The following is a 22,957-nucleotide window of genomic DNA, read 5'->3' on the forward strand; positions in this document are numbered from 1 at the left end:
TGAAATAGCCGAATCCACTAAATTGAAGGGGTGTTAACAGACTTTTGTATATATAGTGTATGTTAAATAACTATGCAGGTGTTGTTAGATCTGGCATGCGTCTGCAATGTAGTTGGCCTAGAACTCCAACACTCACAAATGCACATTCTTACACATGTGCGCTCTTGGCGTGGTTGCCCGTGACTACGGCGGTAGCGGCAAGGTTGATGGGCGTGTCGGCGCCCCCTGCCTGTCTGGAGTAGTAGTAGCTGTTCTGCTGCCTCTGGGGGGTTGCCGAGGGGTTGTCACCGCAGCAACACAAAATCATGAAGCTCCCCAGGAGGCAGAGGGCGGAGCCAACCCATCCGGTGTACAGTGAGATGCCGAATGACATCAGACCCTCCTCTGCATGAGCACCAATAGGAAACCAGATGGTCGACACCAATCCACAGAGGGCTGGGGAGAGAGAGGGCAGGAGGAAGAGGGAGAGGAAGGAGAGAAAGAGAGTTGAGTCAGCTTTTGTCCCCCAACGGGGTCTGTCAGTCACAAGGCTGCTGACAGGGACTTCCTGTCCCACACAGGAAGCAGGAAGAGAGAGGGTGATCTGAGGTCGTTACTAGTTACCACAGCAACAAAGTCATAATCCTATTTCTATCATTTCTCTTCTTAAAATCTGATTTGAAACCTTAGCCAATTTTGACTTTGTGGCTGTGGTAACTAGTGACAACCATGATCCGGTCCCATAGCCTCACACAACATAATTAATCCATATAGGATAACATTAAGTTGTGTATATGTGCATGTGGAATGTGTGTGTCTTTGTGTCTCACTCACCCACGATAAAGGTGAGAGCACCCCCGACCATGCCATGGCGTAGTTTGGTAGCGGGGATCTCATCTCCGAGTCGGACACAGGGCATGGACATCAGCACCAGCCCCATCGCAGGAAGACCCATTAGGCACGCACACACCATCAACGCACGACATGTCTGGATGTATGCTGGAGGGGGAGGGGAGAGGTAGAGAGAGATCACAGCGATACCTGCCAGTAAACATTTTTTAAATGTTGACTTTTGCATTCATAAATTGTTGAAAACCCAGAAATAACATAAGAGATATGCACAGTTTCCAGTAAGCCTTTATTGACTTACTTTTATTGAAGTCTGCAGGTTGGCTACAGATGTGGCCCATCTGCACACACACACACACACACACACACACACACTCTCTCTCTCTCTCTCTCTCTCTCTCACCTGGCAGTGTGAGGATATGGTTGAGCGTGACACAGTGGTAGAGTGAGGGAGAGATGACACACTCTGCCCAGAGGCCTCGCGCGCCCAGCTCATCCATGCGCACACAGGTGGTGACAGTGTAGTCGCAGGTGCGCACCCAGTCGTTGGTGGCCGTGGCGATGATGATACCTACCCAGCCTGCAAAGCTGGCCCCGCTCCCACTCAGCTGTCTGCACACATGTGCCATGAAACACACTATCACAGGGATGCGCAAAATAAATCACTTTCTTTTTTCTTTCTTTTTTTAAGAAGAAAAGTATTTTTTTAAATCCAGGGGAAAAAACTGAACTAACCCAAAATATAGGTCTGTGAAAAAATATGAACTAATAAATGAACCAAGTAAAATGTGAAAGAATAAATACATTAAAACCAATTTATCACTAATTCAATTACTAATACATTCCGGAGAGGTTATAAGTTGTATAGTTCCACCTGGGTCCAACAGTGCGAGAGGGGTGTGTGAGGAGGACTGAACTTCAGAGAAATGCGCAGATTGAGTTTTATAGTACAGGAAAAAACTCTCAACCCAAACTTTCAGCCAATCAGAAGAAGGTATGTGGCGGCTAACGTAAACCAGAGACCGATGGGTGCTAAGATGGTAAACTGCTGTGTATTTCTGTGTGTGTGTGTGTGTGGGGGGGGGGGGGGGGGGGGGGGGTCTTCATGATTTATGATGCAGTTTAAGTCTTAAAAACAAATTTCAGCAGTGTTGAAATTCCCTCTGGCTCCTGATTGATTTGGCATAAACACAGGTTGATTTAGCAATAATATGGCTGTGCTGCTTCAGAATTGTTGTCATGTCTGAACTTAGACATTGTCCTCCAGAGAAGCATCAGTGATATTAATATTTCATTTATCTTGTTCATTGTTTCCACACGAATAATGCAGCAGCAGTCTATCTATTAGCAAACCTGAATCATCAACTCCATCTAGTGGCTGACGTTAGTAGTGAGATGGGTCATTTGTGACTACAAAATATCACAATACCAATACCCAGGCAATAAAACAATGTCCATAAGTTAATTTAATTTATTACAGAGTTTGAATAGGCAGGATAAGAGAAAAAATTAAGTAATCTCACAAAACGACATGTTTTGTCAGATCATATATAAAACGTAATAATCTCTTTAGTTAAGACCTTATTTTCCACACAGTGATACAAAAACTCTGTGTATCAGCTGTGTATAATCCAAACAGATTTTACAGTTTTCATGTGACACCACATTCTAAAATAATTACCAAACAGACAAATACATACTGTATATTACAATCCTTCATGAAAATGTTTAAGATTTACACCCAATAGACTGCATTGTAAAATATGTACATAGACACAACAGAATATAACATAATCCCCCTTCCTCTCTCAGTCGATAATCTCTTGAATTAATCTCTTGTTTCCCCCCCTTCTCTGCCCCCTCTCTCTCATCTCTTTTGTTTAGTTTTTTACCCTCTTTTCTTCCCAATTGCGTCATATCCAATTGCGATCCAATTACGATCTTGTCTCATTGCTGCAACTCCAAAAAGGGCTCAGGAGAGGCGAAGGTCGAGTCATGCGTCCTCTGAAACATGACCCACCAAACCGTGTTTCTTAACACCCGCTCGCTGAACCCGGAAGCCAGCTGCACCAATGTGTCGGAGGAAACATGTTCAACTGCCTGCAGGCGCTCGGCCCGCCACAAGGAGTCGCTAGAGCATGATGAGCCAAGTAAAGCCCCGCCCGGCCAAACCCTCCCCTAACCTGGATGATGCTGGGCCAATTGTTTGCCTCCCTATGGGATTCCCGGTCAACGGTTGTGACACAGCTGGTTGTGACACAGCCTGGGAACGAACCCGGGTCTGTAGTGATGCAGTGCCTTAGACTGTCCCCCCACCCCTCCCTTTTTCCCTCTCTCTATATTCTCCTCCACCCAACTCCCACCTCACCTCCATCTACCTTCCCACCTCACCTCCATCTCTCCCTCTCTATGTGTGTCTGAGTGTGTTGATGTGGGCACAGATCTTGAGTGCTGGTCCCAGTTTGATGTTCATGCTGGTCATCAGGTGGTCCTCAGTGAGCAGCAGCAGGGCCTGGCCGTCTATCTCCTGAACACGGAACGCCTCTGCAACCTCCACACAACCTAAAGACAACATACACACGTTACAACCTCTCCACAACATATAAACACACAGGCTATAACCTCCCCACAACCTAAAAATAACACACTCACAGGTTATAACCTCTCCACAACCTAAAACAAACACACACACACACACAGGTTATAACCTGCCAACAACCTATAGCAGGAAGATGGGTGAATGTGTGTCCTTTTCTATATGTGTTTTACCTGGCAGTGTGTGTATAAAATCCCAGACTTGCTCTACACTCCACTGTGCAGGTGTGGGTTCAGTAGAGGTCACGATGGGGTTACTAGGGGTCATCGCTGGCTCTGATGCCCTCCTTGCCCTCCGTGCCGCTCTGCGCTCCAGCCTGGTCGTTATGGGAACAGCATGCCCTTCTTCCCCTTCGTAGTCACGGCGATGGGCGCTCCATATTTCGCGGGGCTAAAATAGATCATGTTACAGGAGATGGAACATGTGTGAACAGCTAGGTTTGAATTATAAAGGCGTATAAATGGTTATAACATGTTATAAAGCATCAAACCTGTATCACTGAGTGGTATTTGTTAAAAGTTGCAGCAATGTCAGAGTTGTAACTGACCAGTCGCAGTAAGAGGGGCTTCCCAGGAACAGACTCCTCCTTGTTTATCTCAGAGCGCCGCCCCTCTGGCTGGCTGCCTGCACTCAGAGCACGCACACGTTTAGACATCCCTACATTAAGCCTAGAGAGAGAGAGAGCGAGAGAGAGAGAGAGAAAAGAGAAGAGAGAGAGAGAGAGAGAGCGAGGAGAGAAGAGAGATGATGTGTCCTTTCTCTGAGCACTCTGGGGTTAATATTTTCTCATATCTCACATCCTGTCTGAGCACCAACACCTGACCACATCCTGTGTGTGAGGGTGTGTTTGTGTGTTTATGAATGTGTGTACTGTACACATTTAGTAAATAGACTATGCTGTGTCTAGACAGAGAGAATACCTCATCTGTCATGGTCTTGTTTCTGTGTTCGGCCTATGGGAGTGTGACTCACCTGCGGGCACAGGAAGTGGAGCAGTATCTTTTGGAGCGGTGGAAGGAGTGGGCATGACCTCTCTTCCCACAAGACTCACACTGTAACACCCCCCTCTGTCTCGCTCTGTTGCCTAGTGAAGTTTGGATTCAGAGGGAGAATTGAACTGAATATTGAATCGAATATTGATTCAGAAACAGGAGATTAAGGTGGCTTACCTGTCAGCGGGTCATCTGTGGCCACACCCACTCGTTCTGATTCGCTGGAATGTTCCGGTGGCTCTGGTGTGTCCGTCAATGGTAATAACTCCGCACCCTCTGTGTTCCCATTCTGGGAGACACCCTCCTGCCCTCCCAACAACAGAGATGAGCGGTTCACCTGCACAGGTACACACACACACAGGTTATATATACTGTTAATGTCTAAGTATATGACACCAACTAGGCACCAGCTATATCCCGTGTAGGAAGAAGTATTTTACTCTAAAGTGTGTGTGTGTGTGTGTGTGTGTTTACCGGGAACGCCTGCAGCCCCTCCTGTATGACGAACCCCTCCACCAGGTGAGTTAAGACACGCCTCCCGCCCTCTGGCCACACCCTCTGTGTCCAAGGCTCGCGCTCTGATATTCTAAGGGTCTCAGAGCGGCTCTGTGATAGGCTGAGGGTCTCTGAGTGGGAGGGGCTAACAGGCAGGAGAGGAGGAGGGAAGTCAGATGGAGGGGTGAGGCAGGGTGAGGCAGGGGGAGACTGAGAGGAGAGACTGGACAAGACTGGGGGGAGGAAGAGAGAGGAGGAAGAGTTCACAACACTTGTTAGTTTCGAGTTCATTAATAGGCCAAGGCTAAAGGAAATGGTGTGCGTGACAGGAGGACAGCAGAGAGAACCTGGTACCTGAGTGGTTGTCAGACTGATTGGACATGTTCTCACAGAGGTCCTCTTGGTCCTTGTGGGGTAGGTCTGGGGGTCGCCCTATGGGACAGTCCGATGGTCTCTGGAGGTCTATGGGGGAACCTGAGGGAGGGGGTGTGTCGTTCTGAGTGGTGGGGTTATGAGGTGTGTGTGAGGGGGCATGGAAGTGTATGTGATTCTGAGTAGCCGGGTCTGCATTGGGGTGAGGATCTATCGGACTGTCCTGGTCAATGGTAGTCCCCACCTCCTTCTCTCCTTTCATCACATCTTTCTGTCCCGGCTCCTCCTCCTCTACCTCCATCCTCTCTCTCTGCTCCTCTCCCTCTATCTTCATCCTTTCCTCCCCCTTCTCCTCTATTCCTGTCATCTCTCTCAGTCTCTCATATTGTTTACCACTCTCCATCCATTCTTCCTCTCCTCCAGCCTCTCCTTTCTCCTTTCTTGTCAGCAGTCCCTTCTCTCCCACCCTCTCTCTATCTCTCTGGTCCTCCTTCTCTCTATCTCTCTGGTCCTCCTTCTCTCTATCTCTCTGGTCCTCCTTCTCTCTATCTCTCTGGTCCTCCTTCTCTCTATCTCTCTGGTCCTCCTTCTCTCTATCTCTCTGGTCCTCCTTCTCTCCCACCCTCTCCGCTCTCTTCTCAACAATCCCTTTTTCCTCTCCTGTTACCATTCTCTCTCCTGCCACCCTCTCTTTATCCCTCTGCCCCTCTTCAATTTCCCCCATCTTTTCTTCCTCTCCCCCCACCCGCTCTCTCGCCTCCCTTACCCCCTGTCTACCCACTTCTCCTTTTGACAGAATGTGTCTGGCCTGATAATGGGGGTATGGTAGGGGTGAGTTGGCTTTGTGGATGGAGGAGGTGGGAGGGGTAGAGGCGTGGTCAGAAGTCCTCTGTGGTTGGGCATCGAGCTGAGGAGGTGGGGACTCAAGAACCAGACACTTTGATTGGACAGAAGCTGGGGTGTGTGTGTTGGCCGCAGGCCGTGTTTGGCCGCTGAGGCGGCTGGTGGAGCCAGCGGAGAGGGCAATCATTTGCAGCTGCCTTGATGCCGGCGGTAACCGATCAAAACAGGAAGAACCCAAGGGAAGGGGCGTAGAGCCTGAGTTGAGCTGCGATTGGCCAGGGGTGGACTGTGTGGGCGGGCTTTGAGATGACAGACTGGTGGCTGGTACTGTACACTGTCTGCTGGGTAGGGCCTGATGGGCAGCAGCAGCAGCGAATGGTCGCATGGCGGGGCTGTGTCTCGGGGGCACCACTCTGTGGCCATTTGGAGAATGAAGTCTGGGTCTCAGAGGGACAGAACGCACAGAAGTGTAGAGAGCTGGAGAGAAGAGAAAAGAGAGAGGGATTGAATGGTTTTATTGGACACACTATAAATCACACCTCATTCTTCCTGAACATTCTACTCTTATCACATGTTTATGACTCACTTGGAGGCGGGACTGAGAGGCGCCGGGTAGGTGGGGTCTGTCTGTCTGTTGCCATGGAACTGGGCTGGGGGCGCGGCCGGAGAGGGGGGAAAAGGGGTGTAAGGGGACGAGAGATAGGCGAGAGGGAGGAGGAGGGAGGTTTGAGACGTAAAGAGGGGGGGATTGTGAGAGTGCCGGGAGCAGAGGGGCGCAGGGTTAGACTCTGGAGCTAAGGGGGAGGGAGGGAAGGAGAGAGGGGGAGAGGGGAGGAAAAGAAAGAGGGAGAGAGTGGGGTTTGAGAGGGAGAGGGAGTGTAGTTAAACTTGTGAGACAATCACAATCTACACTAGTGGCCTCTCACACACCTAACACACACCTGCTGAACTGCTCACCTGAGCGGAGGCAGGGTGAGAGGAAGAGGAAAAGACATGCCGTACCGTAGAGGTGAAAATCAGCTAAGAATGAGAGAGATACAGACATATAGACAGAATACAGAGATAGATAGATAGACAGACAGACAGACAGACAGACAGACAGACAGACAGACAGACAGATAGATAGATAGATAGATAGATAGATAGATAGAATACAGACATAGAGAGAGAGGAATGTTGAACTGAGGAAGCTTGAAAAAGGCCAGTCTCAGGGTTAAGCTTCAGGAGTTTGAAGTAGGGCTGAGAGTTGTTGGTGTGTGTGTTGTTACCATCTGGGCCCTGAGCAGCATCTGGTCTCGGCTCGAACAAGGACTCCGACCCAGGAGCAAGGCCTGCTGGGATACCCTCGGTCTAACAGGCGAGATGCTCTGATTTGCTTGCACCAGAGTGGGCGTACCCAGGGGGCGAGGAAGAGGGACCTGAAAAAGGGAGAGGTATTTTTAGGGGGGTATTTTGAATACTGTACTCTAGGTTAAAGGAATGTAAACCAATTGATCCAGGAAGGGACGTGGTTGTCTGTGTAGTCAACTGCTGTGTGCCTGTGTGAGTATCTGTGTGTGTGTGGCTGGTTACATTGTGTGCTGCTTTTGGTTTAATTTCTATTTGGTCAGTTACCTGTCTGCTGGCTGGGGTATGGAAAGGCGTGATTGGTGGAGAGGTGGGCGTGGTGGGTGTCCTTGCATTCCCATTGGTCAGGAAGAAGGAAGGCCCAGGAGCAAAGGACATTTTGCCATGGGTTACAGAGAGGGGCAGAGAAGGGATGGCAGATATAGTGGGGGAGGGAGGGGAGGGAGAGGGGGTGAGTAGAGGGGCAGTAGGGGTGAGGGTGGGGGGAGTGAGGGGGAGAGGAGCAGGTTTGTGAGTGAGTTGAGTAGGGGAGGGAGACGAGGAATGCTTGAGTGTTGGTAGAGAGGTTGTGAGTGTGGGGAGAGTAGGGCTGGGGGTGAGTATTTTAGAGGTGAAGGGGTTGGGAGTAAGTGAGGGAGAAGTAGGTGTAAATGTTGGGGTGGGGTTGAGTACTGTAGAGGTGAGGGAAGGGGGGGTTTTACGGGTGAATGTAGGGGGGGATAAGGGGGTGGGGGTCAGTTTAGGTGGATTGGGGGTGGGTGTAGAGGAGGAAAAGGGTGTGAACGTAGGGGTGAGGGTGAGTTTAGGAGGGCAGGAGGAAGTACGCTGAGGGGGAGTAGAGGTGAGTGCTGTAGGAGTGTGCGTAGCTGTAGACCTATTGGGAGACAGGGGGCTGGGCCTCGTGATGGGTCCCTCTCGTGTCTCCTCTCCCCCTGTCTCTGCTCTGCTCTCAGTGCATGTCTCCAAGGCAGGGTCTGTCTCCATCCCTCTAGGTTTCAGCACACTGCAGGAGGACACACACACACACAGTATCAGACCGCTGTCTCTGTTTTACAATGTAGTTCATGATTGACTACATTGTAAGTTGTTAATCAGCAACCCTTTCCAAAATCTTTCCACAGACCGTTAAACTTTAGACTTATATGCACTTCAAGTTGTTGTACCAAAGTAATGGTAAAACTCACTAATCCTAAAACTTCATTTATAATGGAGATATATGGGGACCATCGCATCAGCAGGTGCCACCCAAGCACGGCAGATGCAAACATCTGGGTCTAGAGACAATTTTCCTTGCCTTTAATCATGTTTATGATGACGATGCATAGCCTATTTTGTCAACAAATATCCTGCCAAGAAAATTCCAACCTATTAAAAATGTGGCTGTGATGAAATGTTCTATCCAAAACCACCAAGAGTAGTCTACATACCTAGGCCTACCCCAAACCAGCTGTGACGCATGTAGCCAAGTCTATTCTCTCTGTCCGTCAGCGAAGAGAAAACGCATATTAGTTTATCTATAGGCTCCTCCTTCTGTCACAGAAGGAAGGCTGATCTGCGTTTCAGGACAACATTGCAAATGAGTCAGTAGGGTAAAAGGGGCGTGCTCGAGACACCTTGCGCGCTCCACTTCCTGGTATGAGAGAGCGCAGAAAGTGTATTGTACAGAAGCGCGTCATAACATCAGCCCCGATAAATGATCTGTATGCCTTTGCCTCGCTTGTGATAAACCTGCTAATGAAAGTACAGTATCCTAATCAAACGCGGATGCTTAAAAAACGAGTGTGAAACATATGCTACGAATATTCCAGAGACGTTTATGTGAGTTTATGATTAATAGAAATAACTTACGAACCATAGGGTTTCCCCCCCTGTGCTCCCTTCACTACCTCCATCCCTTCATACCTGCCAGGGGTCTGTGTGTCGGCAGACTGCTCAGGGCGACCAGAGAGACGGCTGCGATGGGCCAGTCAGTCCGCCAGATGGGAGGAATGGAGAGCAACCTACTGTAGCGTAGAACTGTGACGCTCAGACAGAGAGAGAGGGGCGAGACAGCACAGCACCACGCACAGTGCAGGAGGACTGCACACAAATTAAATATGTGTGGTCCCCCGCCCCATTTCCCCCCCCCCCCCGTCTCTTTTGACGTGTTCAAAACAACTGGGCAATCGGAAAAAATACGAGATCAAATCATGACGTCAGTGATCTTCAGGTCGGAAAGTCGGAGCACTAGTAAGCGACCCGAGTTCCCAAGTTGGAATTCCGAGTTGGATGATCATTCAAATCGATTTTCCCCAATCGAAACGCGTTTTTTCCGAGTTCCCAGTTGTTTTGAACGCACTGAAGTCGAGGATTTCCGAGTTACCAGTTGTTTTGAACGCGGCATCTCTCTCTCTCTCTCCACCCATCTTTCTCTTTGGTGGATACACATTTCTTCTTGTTTCTGAATAGAGGCAAAAAAAAAAAGTATATTCTGTCTAGATCTCACTACAAGGTCCAGGATCTTTTGTGGATTCCAACAGGTCAGTAATCGGAACATCGTAGAACGATGGAACATAATTTGCCCTGGCAGGCTTCGCGCGGCACGGGATTCCATTCCACTGTCTACAAGCCGTGGTTTCCACTAGTTATCACATCCACAATGTCAAAATTGCTATATCATACAAATTCATGAAAACAAAAATGTATTTAAGGTTAGGGTCAGTGGCGATTTTAGCGTGTAAGTCTTGGTGGGGGGAAGAAAAAAAAGTGGGATGCATACCAGCAAAGCCACTACACAACACAACACTAAACAATACATGAATTGCACTATACCACTGCTACACCTGGCTATCAGCGAAGCCATGTCTGGCAGCGAAACAGTTCATTCAGTGTCATTTACTGCCTTTAAAAAAAAAAACTAATATGGCTGACTTGCTTAAAGAAATGTGGTTTCTACTGACAATTGAGATGTACAAACTATGGCATAAGGGGACAACAGGCAGATAAGAGGCAATCCGTAATTTCGATTAAGACATTAATGAGCGAGCTAGGACAGACAGTCAATATAACTATTCGTTCAGCACTTTTGAAATGTACAGCGACATAATTCAGAATATGGGCCGTTCTTACAGTGTTCTACCTGTACACCAAGTCAGAACCGTAGCATAAATAAAGGGGTCATATAAACAGACAATGAAAGCTCTCACAATATTCAATGATTCAAATCCTCAAAAACATGTTATTGGCTACATGTGCACCACCAAGTCAGAACAGTAGGCGCAATTAAGAGGTGAAAATAGACCAAATTATTAGGGTGAGGCACATGGGCTTACTAACAGCTTACTACACAACATACACTTAGAATTGCTTTCTAAGCAACAGTATACTTAATATCTCCCTGGCATATTACATCATTTATGCAGCAGCAGCATACAATACATTTTTGGACTCACCTTGTTGTGCTGTGCTCACTTGAATAGGAAGGTGGCGCAGAGGTCTTTCGTGGACAGATTTTGTCATTAAAGTCTGGCATTCTCTGGATTTATGGTGCTTTCAAGACAACTGGGAACTAAAAAAAAAAGGGTTGAATCATGATGACGTCAGTGATCTTCAGGTCGTAGCTCTAGAAAGAGGCCCGAATTCCCGATTTACAATTCTGAGTTGGATGAAAGTTCAAAATGTATTTTTCCTGAGTTCCCAGTTGTCTTGAACTCACTAAAGTCAGATTTTTGCAGTTCCGACTTAACTTCTTAAAGCATTGTTGGTTAAGGGCTTGTAAGTAAGCATTTCACTGTAAGGTGAAACCTGTTGTATCTGGCGCATGTGACAAATACAATTTTCTTTTATTTGATAATTAGCCTGCTATTCAGTGGAGTGGCTGTGGCTGTGTGGTCTCAAGTCTAAGATTAAGGGTCTCTTTTCCTAGTTTAAAATGATAAACATTCAACATTGGCCATGCTGTCAATGAAGCATGATTTGTGCCGCGCTCAAAACAACTGTTAAGAAGAAAAACATGTTAAGTTAAAAATAGATAGGTAAAAAAATAAAAAAAATAAAAGTAACAAATAATTAAACAGCAGCAGTAAAATAACAATAGCAATAGCGAGATTATATACAGGGGTACCAGTATAGAGTCAATGTGCACTGGTTAGTTGAGGTGATTGCTTTGCAACACTTGCAGTTAGCCACTGATTCCTTCCAAACCACTCACTGTTGAATTTGCGATTTCCAACTTGTTGTGTAATGTTTATGTCCAATGGCCGATGAGCACCGATATGTTTTATCTATAATTTCTCTTCATATGACAAGGATTAAAAAGGATTTGCCAGTATATTGTCGACTTGATTCATAAAACTGCTAGCTAAGATTTTGAAAGTATGATGTTGACATCAGTCCAATCAAAGCTACTGTAGATATAATGTGATTTGACTCGTGCATGTGCGTGCGATGGGATCTCAAGTTTTGTACCACGCCTTTTTTTGCAATAGCTAGTCAAACAGTTTGAAAACCATTGGGATACATGATATTGGTAACAAATTGACTTGGGTTGTATTTTTTACAAACTTCTATTTTGACTGGAATTGTGTTGGTCATTGTTAATTGTGAATTGCTCTAAAAAATGATATAGAAAAGTATTTTGTATTTTGAAAATACAAGTACAGCTCTTGAAAGTATCTTGTTACAAAATACATTAGGGTTAGACAATGTTAGCAGTGTGGTTAAGGTTAGGTCTTAATTTAAAGTTAGGGTTAGGCATGAGGTTAGCAGTGTGATAAAGGTTAGGGTTAGGTTTAAAATCACATTTTAAGAAGATAAATTGTAGAAATAGGTGGGGTGTATGTGGCTGTGTAACTACTGATGATCACAAGCCAGGTGAAGGCAGACAAGCCAGAGGTGCGTTCCACTGCAACCAGCACCGCATAACAAATAATTATAGGCCCATAATAGCCAAATGATCTGACGATTTGATTACAGACCAGAGAACGATGACACAACCGAATCTATGACTGACAAGTTGAGATGAGGTGCGGGATAACCTAAGGAATTTATTTGGAGCCCTTTGACCTATATTTTTGTAAGGGTCATCAAGAAGCCTGTTGTTGAAACGTGTGATAGGAGAGCGAGATCAACCTCCACTGTTTCGAAATCAGCTGTGCTCTGTCCAAAAGCAACGATATCTTCTTCAAAGTCTTAAGAATCGGCTCAGGTGGGGCAGAAAGAAGAATGGACGTCGAGACCCAGGACATACTATGCCATTCAGAGGTGAGAGGGACAGCATAACCATTTTTTCTTTCTCAAGAAGGACCTATGGATACTAGTCGGACAAAACAGAGATGCTTGTTCTAGGTCCCAAGAAACAAAGAGATCTTCTGTTGAATCTGACAATTAATCTGGATGGTTGTACAGTCGTCTCAAATAAAACTGTGAAGGACCTTGGCGTTACTCTGGACCCTGATCTCTCTTTTGAAGAACATATCAAGACTGTTTCAAGGACAGCTTTTTTCCATCTATGTAACATTGCAAAAATCAGAAATTTTCTGTCCAAAAATGACGCAGAAAAATTAATCCATGCCTTTGTTACTTCTAGGTTGGACTACTGCAATGCTCTACTTTCCGGCTACCCGGATAAAGCACTAAATAAACTTCAGTTAGTGCTAAATACGGCTGCTAGAATCCTGACTAGAACCAAAAATGTTTATCATATTACTCCAGTGCTAGCCTCCCTACACTGGCTTCCTGTTAAGGCAATGGCTGATTTCAAGGTTTTACTGCTAACCTATAAAGCATTACATGGGCTTGCTCCTACCTATCTTTCCGATTTGGTCCTGCCGTACATGTCATGTCCTGACCAGCAGAGAGAGTAGTTGTGTAGTATTTTGGTCAGGGCGTGGCAGAAGAAGTCTGTGTATGTTTTCTGGTATGTCTGTTTCTTTGTTGGTCTGTGTGGCTCCCGATCAGGAACAGCTGGTTATCGTTGTTCCTGGTTGGGAGTCATATATTAGGAGTGTGTTTTTCACCTGGGGTTTGTGGGTTGTTGTTTTAGCACTGCTTTATGTTAGCCTGCTAAACTGTTCCTGTCGGTCTATTGTTTCTTGTTTTTTCTTAGTGTTCACATTAAAATAAAATATGATGAGCACGCAACCTGCTGCGTATTGGTCCACTTTTTCCGACAGCGATTTCTCCATATCTTCAGACGAAGAGGAACGTGACAGAACAACCCACCAAATAAAGACCAAGCAGCGGAGGAAGGAGCAGCAGGTGGAGTATATGGACTATAGAGAGAGATGGACTTGGGAACAGATTCTGGCCGGAGAGGGCCCGTGGAAGAAGGCTGGGGAGGACCGAGAACGCTACCGGGGAACACGACTGGCGAGGAAGCCGGAGAGGCACCCCCAATAATTTTTTTGGGGGGGGCACACGGGTGGTTTGGCTGGGCCAAGGAAGAGCCATAAGCCAGCTACCCGTGATTATATGGAGGAGCGTATGGAGTGGAGGGCGCCGTGTTTTGCTGAGGTGCGCACAATCTCGCCCATACGCACGCACAGTTCGGTGCGAGCTATTCCAGCCCCTCGCAGATGCCGTGCTAGAGTGGGCATCCAGCCTGGTAGGAGGATGCCTGCGCAGCGCGTCTGGTCGCCGGTACGCCTCCTAGGACCAGACTACCCTACGCCCGCTCTACGCACGGTAACCATCAAGCCCCTGCACAGCCCAGTTCGCCCTGTACTAGCACCCCGCTCGTACAGGGCTGCTAGTTCCACCCAGCCAGGACGGGTTGTGCAGGAGGTGCGGTCAAGGCCACCTGTGCGCCTCCATGGCCCAGTCTTTCCGGTTCCCGCCTCTCGTGCTAACCCGGAAGTGAGTACCTCCAGTCTGGCATGACCAGTACCAGCACCACGGATCAAGCTTCCCATAAGTCAGCCTAGTCCTACTCAGCCTGTTCCCGCTCCTCGCACCATCCCTGAGGTGCGTGTCCCCAGGCTGGTACCTCCACTACCAGCCCCACGCATCAGGCTTCCAGTGCGTCAGACCAGGCCAGAGTGTCCGGCAACAGTGCCTCGTCAAGAGTGTCCGGCAACAGTCAAGAGTGTCCGGCAACAGTGCCTCGTCAAGAGTGTCCGGCAACAGTGCCTCGTCAAGAGTGTCCGGCAACAGTGCCTCGTCAAGAGTGTCCGGCAACAGTGCCTCGTCAAGAGTGTCCGGCAACAGTGCCTCGTCAAGAGTGTCCGGCAACAGTGCCTCGTCAAGAGTGTCCGGCAACAGTGCCTCGTCAAGAGTGTCCGGCAACAGTGCCTCGTCAAGAGTGTCCGGCAACAGTGCCTCGTCAAGAGTGTCCGGCAACAGTGCCTCGTCAAGAGTGTCCGGCAACAGTGCCTCGTCCGGAACCGGGGGAGACGGCCCACTGTCCGGAACCAAGTGAGTCTGTCAGCAATCCGGAACCAAGTGAGTCTGTCAGCAATCCGGAACCAAGTGAGTCTGTCAGCAATCCGGAACCAAGTGAGTCTGTCGACAATCCGTAAATGAATAAGTGTATATCTAACTGTGAACTAAATGAGTCTGCCTACAGCGTTGACCGGAAAGTCTGCCTACAATCCACAACAGAGTGAGTCTGTCTACGACCCGGAACCCAATGAGTCTGCCTACAGTCTGGAGGGCAGTAGGCCGGAACCAGAGCCACGTCCAGGATAGGTGGGTTAGGGAGGGGGGGTGTAGCACTAGTGCCGTCGTTGAGCCACCCTCCCTTCCCTCCCTTTTTGTTTAGGGGGTATTAATTTTTGTTGTGGTATTGGGGATTTTTGTGTTTTCTTTTAAGGTGCATTCCGGGGTCTGCACCTTTGGGGGGGGGGGGGGGGGGGGTACTGTCACGTCCTGACCAGCAGAGGGAGTAGTTGTGTAGTATTTTGGTCAGGATGTGGCAGAAGAAGTCTGTGTATGTGTTTTCTAGTATGTCTGTTTCTTTGTTGGTCTGTGTGGCTCCCGATCAGGAACAGCTGGTTATCGTTGTTCCTGATTGGGAGTCATATATTAGGAGTGTGTTTTTCACCTGGGGTTTGTGGGTTGTTGTTTTAGCACTGCTTTATGTTAGCCTGCTAAACTGTTCCTGTCGGTCTATTGTTTCTTGTTTTTTTCTTAGTGTTCACATTAAAATAAAATATGATGAGCACGCAACCCGCTGCGTATTGGTCCACTTTTTCCAACAGCGATTTCTCCATTATCTTAAGACGAAGAGGAACGTGACAGTACATACCTACACGTACGCTACGGTCACAAGACACGGCCCTCCTAATTGTTCATAGAATTTCAAAGCAATCAGCGGGAGGCAGGGATTTCTCCTATAGAGCTCCATTTTTATGGAATAGTCTGCCTACCCATGTGAGAGACGCAGACTCAGTCTCAACCTTTAAGTCTTTACTGAAGACACATCTCTTCAGTAGGTCCTATGATTAAGTGTAGTCTGGCCCAGGGGTGTTAACGTGAACGGAAAGGCTGTAGCAACGAACCGCCCTTGCTGTCTCTGCCTGGCCGGTTTCCCCTCTTTCCACTGGGATTCTCTGCCTCTACCCCTATTACAGGGGCTGAGTCACTGGCTTACTGGTGTTCTTCCATGCCGTCCCTGGGAGGGGTGCGTCACTTGAGTGGGTTGAGTCACTGACGTGGTCTTCCTGTCTGGGTTGGCGCCCCCCCTTGGGTTGTGCCGTGGCGGAGATCTTTGTGGGCTATACTCAGCCTTGTCTCAGGATGGTATGTTGATGGTTGGAGATATCCCTCCAGTGGTGTGGGGGCTGTGCCTTAGAAAAGTGGGTGGGGTTATATCCTACCTGTTTGGCCCTGTCCGGGGGTTTCATCGGATGGGGCCACAGTGTCTCCTGACCCCTCCTGTCTCAGCCTCCAGTATTTATGCTGCAGTAGTTTGTGTCGGGGGGCTAGGGTCAGTCTGTCACATCTGGAGTATTTCTCTTGTCTTTTCCGGTGTCCTGTGTGAATTTAAATATGCTCTCTCTAATTCTCTCTTTCTCTCTTTCTTTCTCTCTCGGAGGACCTGAGCCCTAGGACCATGCCTCAGGACTACCTGGCTTGATGACTCCTTGCTGTCCCCAGTTCACCTGGCCGTGCTGCTGCTCCAGTTCCAACTGTTCTGCCTGCAGCTATGGAACCCTGACCTGTTCACCGGACGTGCTACCTGTCCCAGACCTGCTGTCCCAGAACTGCTGGAACCCTGACCTATTCACCGGACGTGCTACCTGTCCCAGACCTGCTGTTTTCAACTCTCTAGAGACAGCAGGAGCGGTAGAGATACTCTCAAAGATCGGCTATGAAAAAGCCAACTGGCACTTGCTCTTGTGTTACTGACTTGTTGCACCCTCGACAACTACTATGATTATTATTATTTGACCATGCTGGTCATTTATGAACATTTGAACATCTTGGCCATGTGCTGTTATAATCTCCACCCGGCACAGCCAGAAGAGGACTGGCCACCCCTCATAGCCTGGTTCCTAATATTTTCAAATACTTATTTCCAAATACCTTACCTTCAAGTACTCCTAGGACATGGGTTCAAATGGATGGGAGTATTTGTATTTGAAAATACTCTGTGTATTTGACATGCCAATACTTTCCAAGTGTATTTCCAAATACATTCCAATATTCAACTACTCTATTTACCAAAAATATATATCTAAATACTTACTTAATTAATGTATGTGAAAGTAATTGAAATAGTATTTGAACCCAGGTCTGTGGGAGTAGTATGCTTCACCGCAACATGCTTAATCGCAACCATCATGCTCTTCCTCGGTGGAGCACTGTCTGGAGACAGCACTGTGTCTGTCAGTAGATCTATCTGTTGTACTTCTGTTTATAGCCACAAGGGTGCACCATGGTACAACTAATTGTTATAGCTTACATGAGACTGAGGTGGATTTCATAAAATAGTGTGTGTGTGTGTGTGTGTGTGTGTGTTTAGTATGTGTCTGAGTCTGGAGGAGGTGAGGCTTAAGCAACAGCAGGAGTTGCAGACCAGGAGGAGGCTGAGACGGGTCAGACACACACACACACACACACACACCATCATACCTGCTGTAGTGGGAGATCTTGCAGGGAGTGTTTGAATTGGATGTAGACAGAGACATACTTGGTCATTTTATTTATTTATTTTATTTTCACCCTTATTTAACCAGGTAGGCCAGTTGAGAACAAGTTCTCATTTACAACTGTGACCTGGTCAAGATAAAGCAAAGCAGTGCGACACACACAACAACACAGATTTACACATAAACAAATGTACAGCCAATAACACAAAATAAAATAAAAATAGAAAAGCTATGTACAGTGTGTGCAAATGTAGAAGAGTATGGAGGTAGGCAATAAATAGGCCCTAGAGGTGAAAATAATTACAATTTAGCATTAATACTGGAGTGATAGATGTGCAGATGATGATGTGCAAGTGGAGATACTGGGGTGCAAAAGAGCAAGAGGATAAGTAATAATATCAGGATGAGGTAGTTGGGTGTGCTATTTACAGATTGGCTGTGTACAGGTACAGTGATCGGTAAGCTGCTCAGACAGCTGATGCTTAAAGTTAGAGAGGGAGATATAATATATCATATTTTTGAAATTCGTTTCAGTCATTGGCAGCAGAGAACTGGAAAGAAAGGCGGCCAAAGGAAGTGTTGGCTTTGGGGATGACCAGTGCAATATACCTGCTGGAGCGTGTGCTACAGGTGGGTATTGCTATGGTGACCAGTGAGCTGAGATAAGGCGGGGCTTTACCTAGCAAAGACTTATAGATGACCTGGAGCCAGTGGGTTTGGCGACGGATATGTAGTGAGTGCCAGCCAACGAGAGCGTACAGGTCGCAGTGATGGGTAGTTCATATATTGTTTCAGATGAAGAAGTATATGTTGGACACAACACCAGTTGTGCTGGGATGAGGACTGAGACACAAAGAGCTGAAGCTATGATTAATGTGCAGACTTATATGGTGTTCATGTGGATGATGGTTATTGCCCGCGTTGGGATCACACATTGTCTACGATGTCTGTGTCACTCTGCATTATTATTAACGTGACATGTCAATTTGGAGTCGTATTCTTTAATCCAAGACTGATGGTTTATCTGGAATCATTTATCCAAGGCAGTCCCTTTTTTCTTCTAATAACATCAAAAAAGGCAATTCTGTTATTTATTTTGAGGAATAAAACGCATACTATTCGAAAATCTCAATTAGTGAAAGACTATAATCATAGAGGTTTACAGGCTATTGATTTTGAGTCGTTAGTAGGTATTTTAACATTTAATGGTTGACATTATGTCTGTCTAATCCTACCTCTATGTGGCATCATATCCCTAATAATCTGTTTAATAAACTTGGTGGACTTGAATTCCTAATGAAATTTGTTAGACAACACTGGAGAGTTTCTGTCGTTTGATGAGTTCATTGGTAAATTTCAAGTTAATATTGACCATATATTGAATATTCATATATTCTATATGAAGGTTTGCAAAGCAATTCCACTTCCTTTACTTGGACTTATTTAAGAACACTTTGTTATATTATGAGGTTGTTCCCACTTTTCCAAGTTTACCAATTCATTACTTTTGTATAAAAATTTCAACAATAAGTGGGTAGGATTGACAGTTAATTAAGTCATATTTTGCTATGGAAGTGATCAACCCATACTATGGTCAAAAGCGACTACCTTTTATTTTAATTGTCCAGTTATCCCAAAAGTTAAAGAAACATTTTTTTTATATTTTCTTCCATTTACCCTGTTAATGATTTCTTGCACAAAAGGTTCAATTTTGACACAACTGCTTGTGTTTTTGCTCATTCAGAATCTATAGAGCATTTATTTATTTTTAATGTCGCCATTCTAGTAAACTATGGATTGAAATTCAGCATTGTATAAAATCTCCTAAATTTCCTATGTTTACCTTTCGATGATGTTAAATGGCATTATGCTTATCCTTGTAATTCTGATCATAACTATTTATTAACATTGCTATTCTCCAAATATTATATCCACTAATGTAAATGGGTGGGAAAATACCTTATTTTGTTTATTTTTTTAATTGAACTGTTACAATTTTATAAAACCCTCAAACTTGTGAAACTTAAAAAGTTGGAATTATTAGAAGTCATGTCTGAATGTCTGTTAATGTCTCATTGCCTTGTCCTGAATTATTCGTATTATTTTTTGGAGGGTGGGAGTTCTGGGGGGGGGGGGGGGTCGCCTGGTGTCTTGTACATTTATTTTTTCATTGTATACACAGGAATCTCACTGTATTCATGTGTAATATTGGTATTATTGTTGCAATAAAAAATACATTATTTCATATTTTTCTATAACACGTTTTTATTTACTCTGTGGTAGTTTTATTTAGAGGCCAGAAACAGAGAAATCTGCCGATTTTTCTTAACTTCTTAAAGCATTGTTGGTTAAGAGCTTGTAAGTAAACATTTCACTGTAAGGTGAAACACCTGTTGTATTCGGCGCATGTGACAAATAAAATGTGATTTGATTTGATTGGTACTTAGCACAGTAGGAGGCCGTTCCTTCTCTTGCTAGAACAAAATACATACATGCTGCGTACAGTCCTGGTACCGACAAACCCGCTATAATCCATCCCCTTTTCATCAGAATTGTTCCAACTAAAACAATAAAGCTGCATCATAAATATTTTTTCCAGTGCAAGTCTTTATATCTAGCTAAGAAGTGTTGTGCTTGAAGAAGGATTTTTTTGTTAGGTTGGATAATGTGCACTAGCTCATTAGTTAGAAAGCTGACGTTAGCTTGCTAACTGAGCAAGGCCGTCACACACACTTATGAAACGAGTGGGGTGGTAAATGCAACACAATGCACAACACTAAATGCACAACACTAAAGATGAAGACCATTTAATTCACTCTCCACTATTCTATACTGCCAGTGTGCTTGCTAGTTAATGTTAACATCGCCATTTGCCAGTAGGACAAATTACTCTCTGCAGCTTACATGCAGCTGCTTCATTCAAAAACGAGTCAATTGTGATTTAATTATGTTGCTAGCTACTTAACTAACACTAGCAACAACATTAGTGCAGCTCGCTAGCTATCTACAGCAGGCGCAAGGCAAACAAGATACTACCTACCACCTTATGGTCTGGAATATTTTGACTATTGGCTCAGTGGTGGATATTTTCTATGTGAACAACAAAGTTAACTGGCAACACTGGGAAGAGGTGCTAAGTACCTTTCAGCAGTCAGTATCCTTGGTGTGTCTGAGCCCTTGTTATTAGTTTGAATTACAAAATTCAAGAGTACAACAGAAAGCTCAGCCATACAAAGTTTTCGCTCTAGCCATCTGTGCTTTAGTGAATATCACACAGAACTGTACAGCTGCTGTTATTCTGATATCCTGAATTGCTACAGAACAGGTATTGTTTCACTTTTAAAATATATTTTCTTTATCCTCATCATTCTAACTTTGTATATTTATAAAGTCCCATTTGTGATTAGAAACCTGGGATTCTCCTCTGGAATGGCTTCTAAAATGTACTTTCACATTAATGTAGTGTAGGTAGGCTTATGTGATTGTAGCCTACGTATTGTTTACATTAACACTAACTTTGAGACTTGAGTTGTTACACATTCTTTATTTCAGCACAAGAAAATCAAAACAACAGAAATCAGCAGTAAAAAACATGTAGAAAAGGGATGAAGAGTGGTGCATCGAGGGTGTGGGGTTTTTTGTTTCACAGTCTTCTCCCAGGAGAAGAGTTTGGATGTGAAATGGAGAGACAAAGGAGAGGTGGAACCGTGGAAGAGGATTCGACGAGGGATGAAGGAGGAGGAGGGGGGGATCAGTGAAGAAACACTTTATGCCTCGGTACATTCACCTTCAATACAGAGGGAGAAAAGAGTGAGCAGATTATTTCTACTGAAGCACACGCGATTGTCGTAATATTGTATATACAGTAAGTATATCTGTGTGATCTTGCATGTATGCGTGTGTAATGTCATACCATTCTTGGGCAGGAAAGCGATGTTGTCAGAGATGATTCCTGTATCCAGAGAGAACTGCATGAACTTCTGCCGCAGCGCTGTGCTCACCTCTGGAGTGCGACCTGCAACCACACCAAGTTAACACCAACAGGTTAACACAACACAACACCAACAGGTTAACACAACACAACACCACCAGGTTAATACAACACCACCAGGTTAACACAATCAATCATATTTATAAAGCCCTTTTTACATGAGCCAATGTCAAAGTGCTATACAGAAACCTAGCATAAAACCCCAAACAGCAAGCAATGCAGATGTAGAAGCACAACATCACCAAGTAAACACATGACCAGTCTAAAAAAAACGCAGACCAAAGAACTGTGATTAATTACACACACACACACACACACACACAAAACATGAACATCTTTAAAAGCTTCAATTAATTTCAGAAATGTAGACAGACAGACTTACTGTAGAGCTTGTTGAGCACCTCAGGTACTCCGTCTTTGGTCTTGATGGTGTGGATCAAAGCAAAGTCATCATACTGGACAGCCACCACACGCATGTCATTTTCATTGTTCCAACCTGAGAGGGAGAAGGGGAGAGAAGTTAGGGAGGTGGACTTATGTTGACTGTGTGTGTGCGTGCACATACTCACGCTGGCTGGTGAAGGTGAAGCGGCCTGGGATGTCAGTCTTCTTGGCCAGATGTGTCATCCTCCAGCAAGTACCATCAGCGCTGAGAGAGAAAGAGCAGAGTCAATGTGACACAAGTTCTATGGACACAAACACACACCGACGCACACAATGTGCTCTCTCACACACTGACTTCAGGTTGGTGTAGGTGAGGTCTAGGTCTCCTCTGGCGGTGGGCAGCATCACAGAAGTGCCCATCTTCATGTCAGCCTTATGGCTCACAAACCATTGGGCGTTGGTGGCAAAGCCCACAATCCACCACCTACCAGCCATCTGGGGAGCGTGAGAACGATATAGTTAGAAACAGAATAAGAACGACGTATCATTCATTCTCACAATTCAAATTGATTCCATAGTCATTGCAGATTACACTGTGTCCTCTGCTCGACTCTGACCCCATTAAACCTCAGAATCTCTTGTATACCTTTCCTCTCAGCTTTTTGCCTGTGCTTTCTCTATCTCATTTGTTCTCTCAGTGTGTTTCTTTCTGTTGACCTCTCTCTCTCTCTTACCTTCTCCAGGTTGAAGTCTTTCTGGGGCATGACATCGACGCAGGCGACCAGCGCAGCGCACAGCAGAACTCCCATCATCCTCAGCATCATGGTTACAGATCGGTGTGTGCGACTGCTCAACTCTCCAGGGTGTGTGAGGAGAGTGAATGTCCTTATATCCTCCAGCTTGTACCACCCCTCCTCTACTCCTCCCCTCTCCTAACCCCTTGGCTCCAGTAGTTAGTCCCACCCCTCTCCATCCCACAAAGATATGTAAATGTCACTCTTACACAACTGCACATGGAGGAGGGGGGGGGTCTACACTG

The 22,957-nt window shown here is 45.9% G+C and overlaps 3 protein-coding genes across 7 annotated transcripts; all 3 read right to left on the minus strand.

The window, feature by feature from the left end:
• Positions 1 to 1,733, minus strand: LOC106578397 (claudin-11). The gene is made up of 3 exons (XM_014157145.3): positions 1,232 to 1,733; positions 814 to 978; positions 1 to 435 (listed from the first exon to the last, which is right to left on the minus strand). Exons 1-3 carry the CDS (start codon positions 1,455 to 1,457, stop codon positions 149 to 151), a joined length of 678 nt encoding a protein of 225 aa, XP_014012620.1. The 5' UTR covers positions 1,458 to 1,733; the 3' UTR covers positions 1 to 148.
• Positions 1,734 to 2,285: 552 nt separating this feature from the next.
• Positions 2,286 to 9,527, minus strand: LOC106578376 (uncharacterized). Of its 5 annotated transcripts, none has more exons than XM_045702043.2 (11): positions 9,376 to 9,527; positions 7,741 to 8,476; positions 7,395 to 7,544; positions 6,713 to 6,776; positions 5,266 to 6,603; positions 4,891 to 5,144; positions 4,594 to 4,753; positions 4,397 to 4,508; positions 3,915 to 4,092; positions 3,598 to 3,814; positions 2,286 to 3,390 (listed from the first exon to the last, which is right to left on the minus strand). In XM_045702043.2, exons 2-11 carry the CDS (start codon positions 8,455 to 8,457, stop codon positions 3,236 to 3,238), a joined length of 3,345 nt encoding a protein of 1,114 aa, XP_045557999.2. In that variant the 5' UTR covers positions 8,458 to 8,476; positions 9,376 to 9,527; the 3' UTR covers positions 2,286 to 3,235. The 5 variants fall into 5 exon arrangements, with proteins under 5 accessions (XP_045557999.2, XP_045557998.2, XP_045557994.2 ...); XM_045702042.2 differs by having other exon boundaries at positions 3,972 to 4,092; positions 6,713 to 6,920; XM_045702038.2 differs by having other exon boundaries at positions 6,713 to 6,920.
• An 11,545-nt stretch (positions 9,528 to 21,072) lies between these two features.
• On the minus strand, positions 21,073 to 22,852 carry LOC106578378 (lipocalin). The gene is made up of 6 exons (XM_014157118.3): positions 22,653 to 22,852; positions 22,274 to 22,413; positions 22,104 to 22,183; positions 21,917 to 22,030; positions 21,457 to 21,558; positions 21,073 to 21,330 (listed from the first exon to the last, which is right to left on the minus strand). Exons 1-6 carry the CDS (start codon positions 22,740 to 22,742, stop codon positions 21,311 to 21,313), a joined length of 546 nt encoding a protein of 181 aa, XP_014012593.1. The 5' UTR covers positions 22,743 to 22,852; the 3' UTR covers positions 21,073 to 21,310.
• Positions 22,853 to 22,957: the final 105 nt, after the last annotated feature.

The sequence above is a fragment of the Salmo salar genome, chromosome 19 (assembly GCF_965601325.2).
Source record: "Salmo salar chromosome 19, fSalSal1, whole genome shotgun sequence".
In the NCBI taxonomy this organism is placed as follows: Eukaryota; Metazoa; Chordata; class Actinopteri; order Salmoniformes; family Salmonidae; genus Salmo; species Salmo salar.

What these genes read in the sequence shown, in the direction of transcription:
- LOC106578397 (XM_014157145.3), bottom strand. Translation starts at nt 1,457, where the DNA reads ATGGCACATGTGTGCAGACAGCTGAGTGGGAGCGGGGCCAGCTTTGCA. An exon ending in CCATATCCTCACACTGCCAG is followed by an intron (nt 979 to 1,231) that starts GTGAGAGAGAGA and finishes CTCCCCCTCCAG; the next exon opens with CATACATCCAGACATGTCGT. An exon ending in TGCTCTCACCTTTATCGTGG is followed by an intron (nt 436 to 813) that starts GTGAGTGAGACA and finishes CTCTCTCCCCAG; the next exon opens with CCCTCTGTGGATTGGTGTCG.
- LOC106578376 (XM_045702038.2), bottom strand. Translation starts at nt 8,457, where the DNA reads ATGGAGACAGACCCTGCCTTGGAGACATGCACTGAGAGCAGAGCAGAG. An exon ending in TGCTGCTCAGGGCCCAGATG is followed by an intron (nt 6,921 to 7,394) that starts GTAACAACACAC and finishes CCTCCCCCTTAG; the next exon opens with CTCCAGAGTCTAACCCTGCG. An exon ending in AGGGGCTGCAGGCGTTCCCG is followed by an intron (nt 4,754 to 4,890) that starts GTAAACACACAC and finishes GTACCTGTGCAG; the next exon opens with GTGAACCGCTCATCTCTGTT.
- LOC106578378 (XM_014157118.3), bottom strand. Translation starts at nt 22,742, where the DNA reads ATGATGCTGAGGATGATGGGAGTTCTGCTGTGCGCTGCGCTGGTCGCC. An exon ending in AAGACTTCAACCTGGAGAAG is followed by an intron (nt 22,414 to 22,652) that starts GTAAGAGAGAGA and finishes CACGCTCCCCAG; the next exon opens with ATGGCTGGTAGGTGGTGGAT. An exon ending in CGCTTTCCTGCCCAAGAATG is followed by an intron (nt 21,331 to 21,456) that starts GTATGACATTAC and finishes TCTGTATTGAAG; the next exon opens with GTGAATGTACCGAGGCATAA.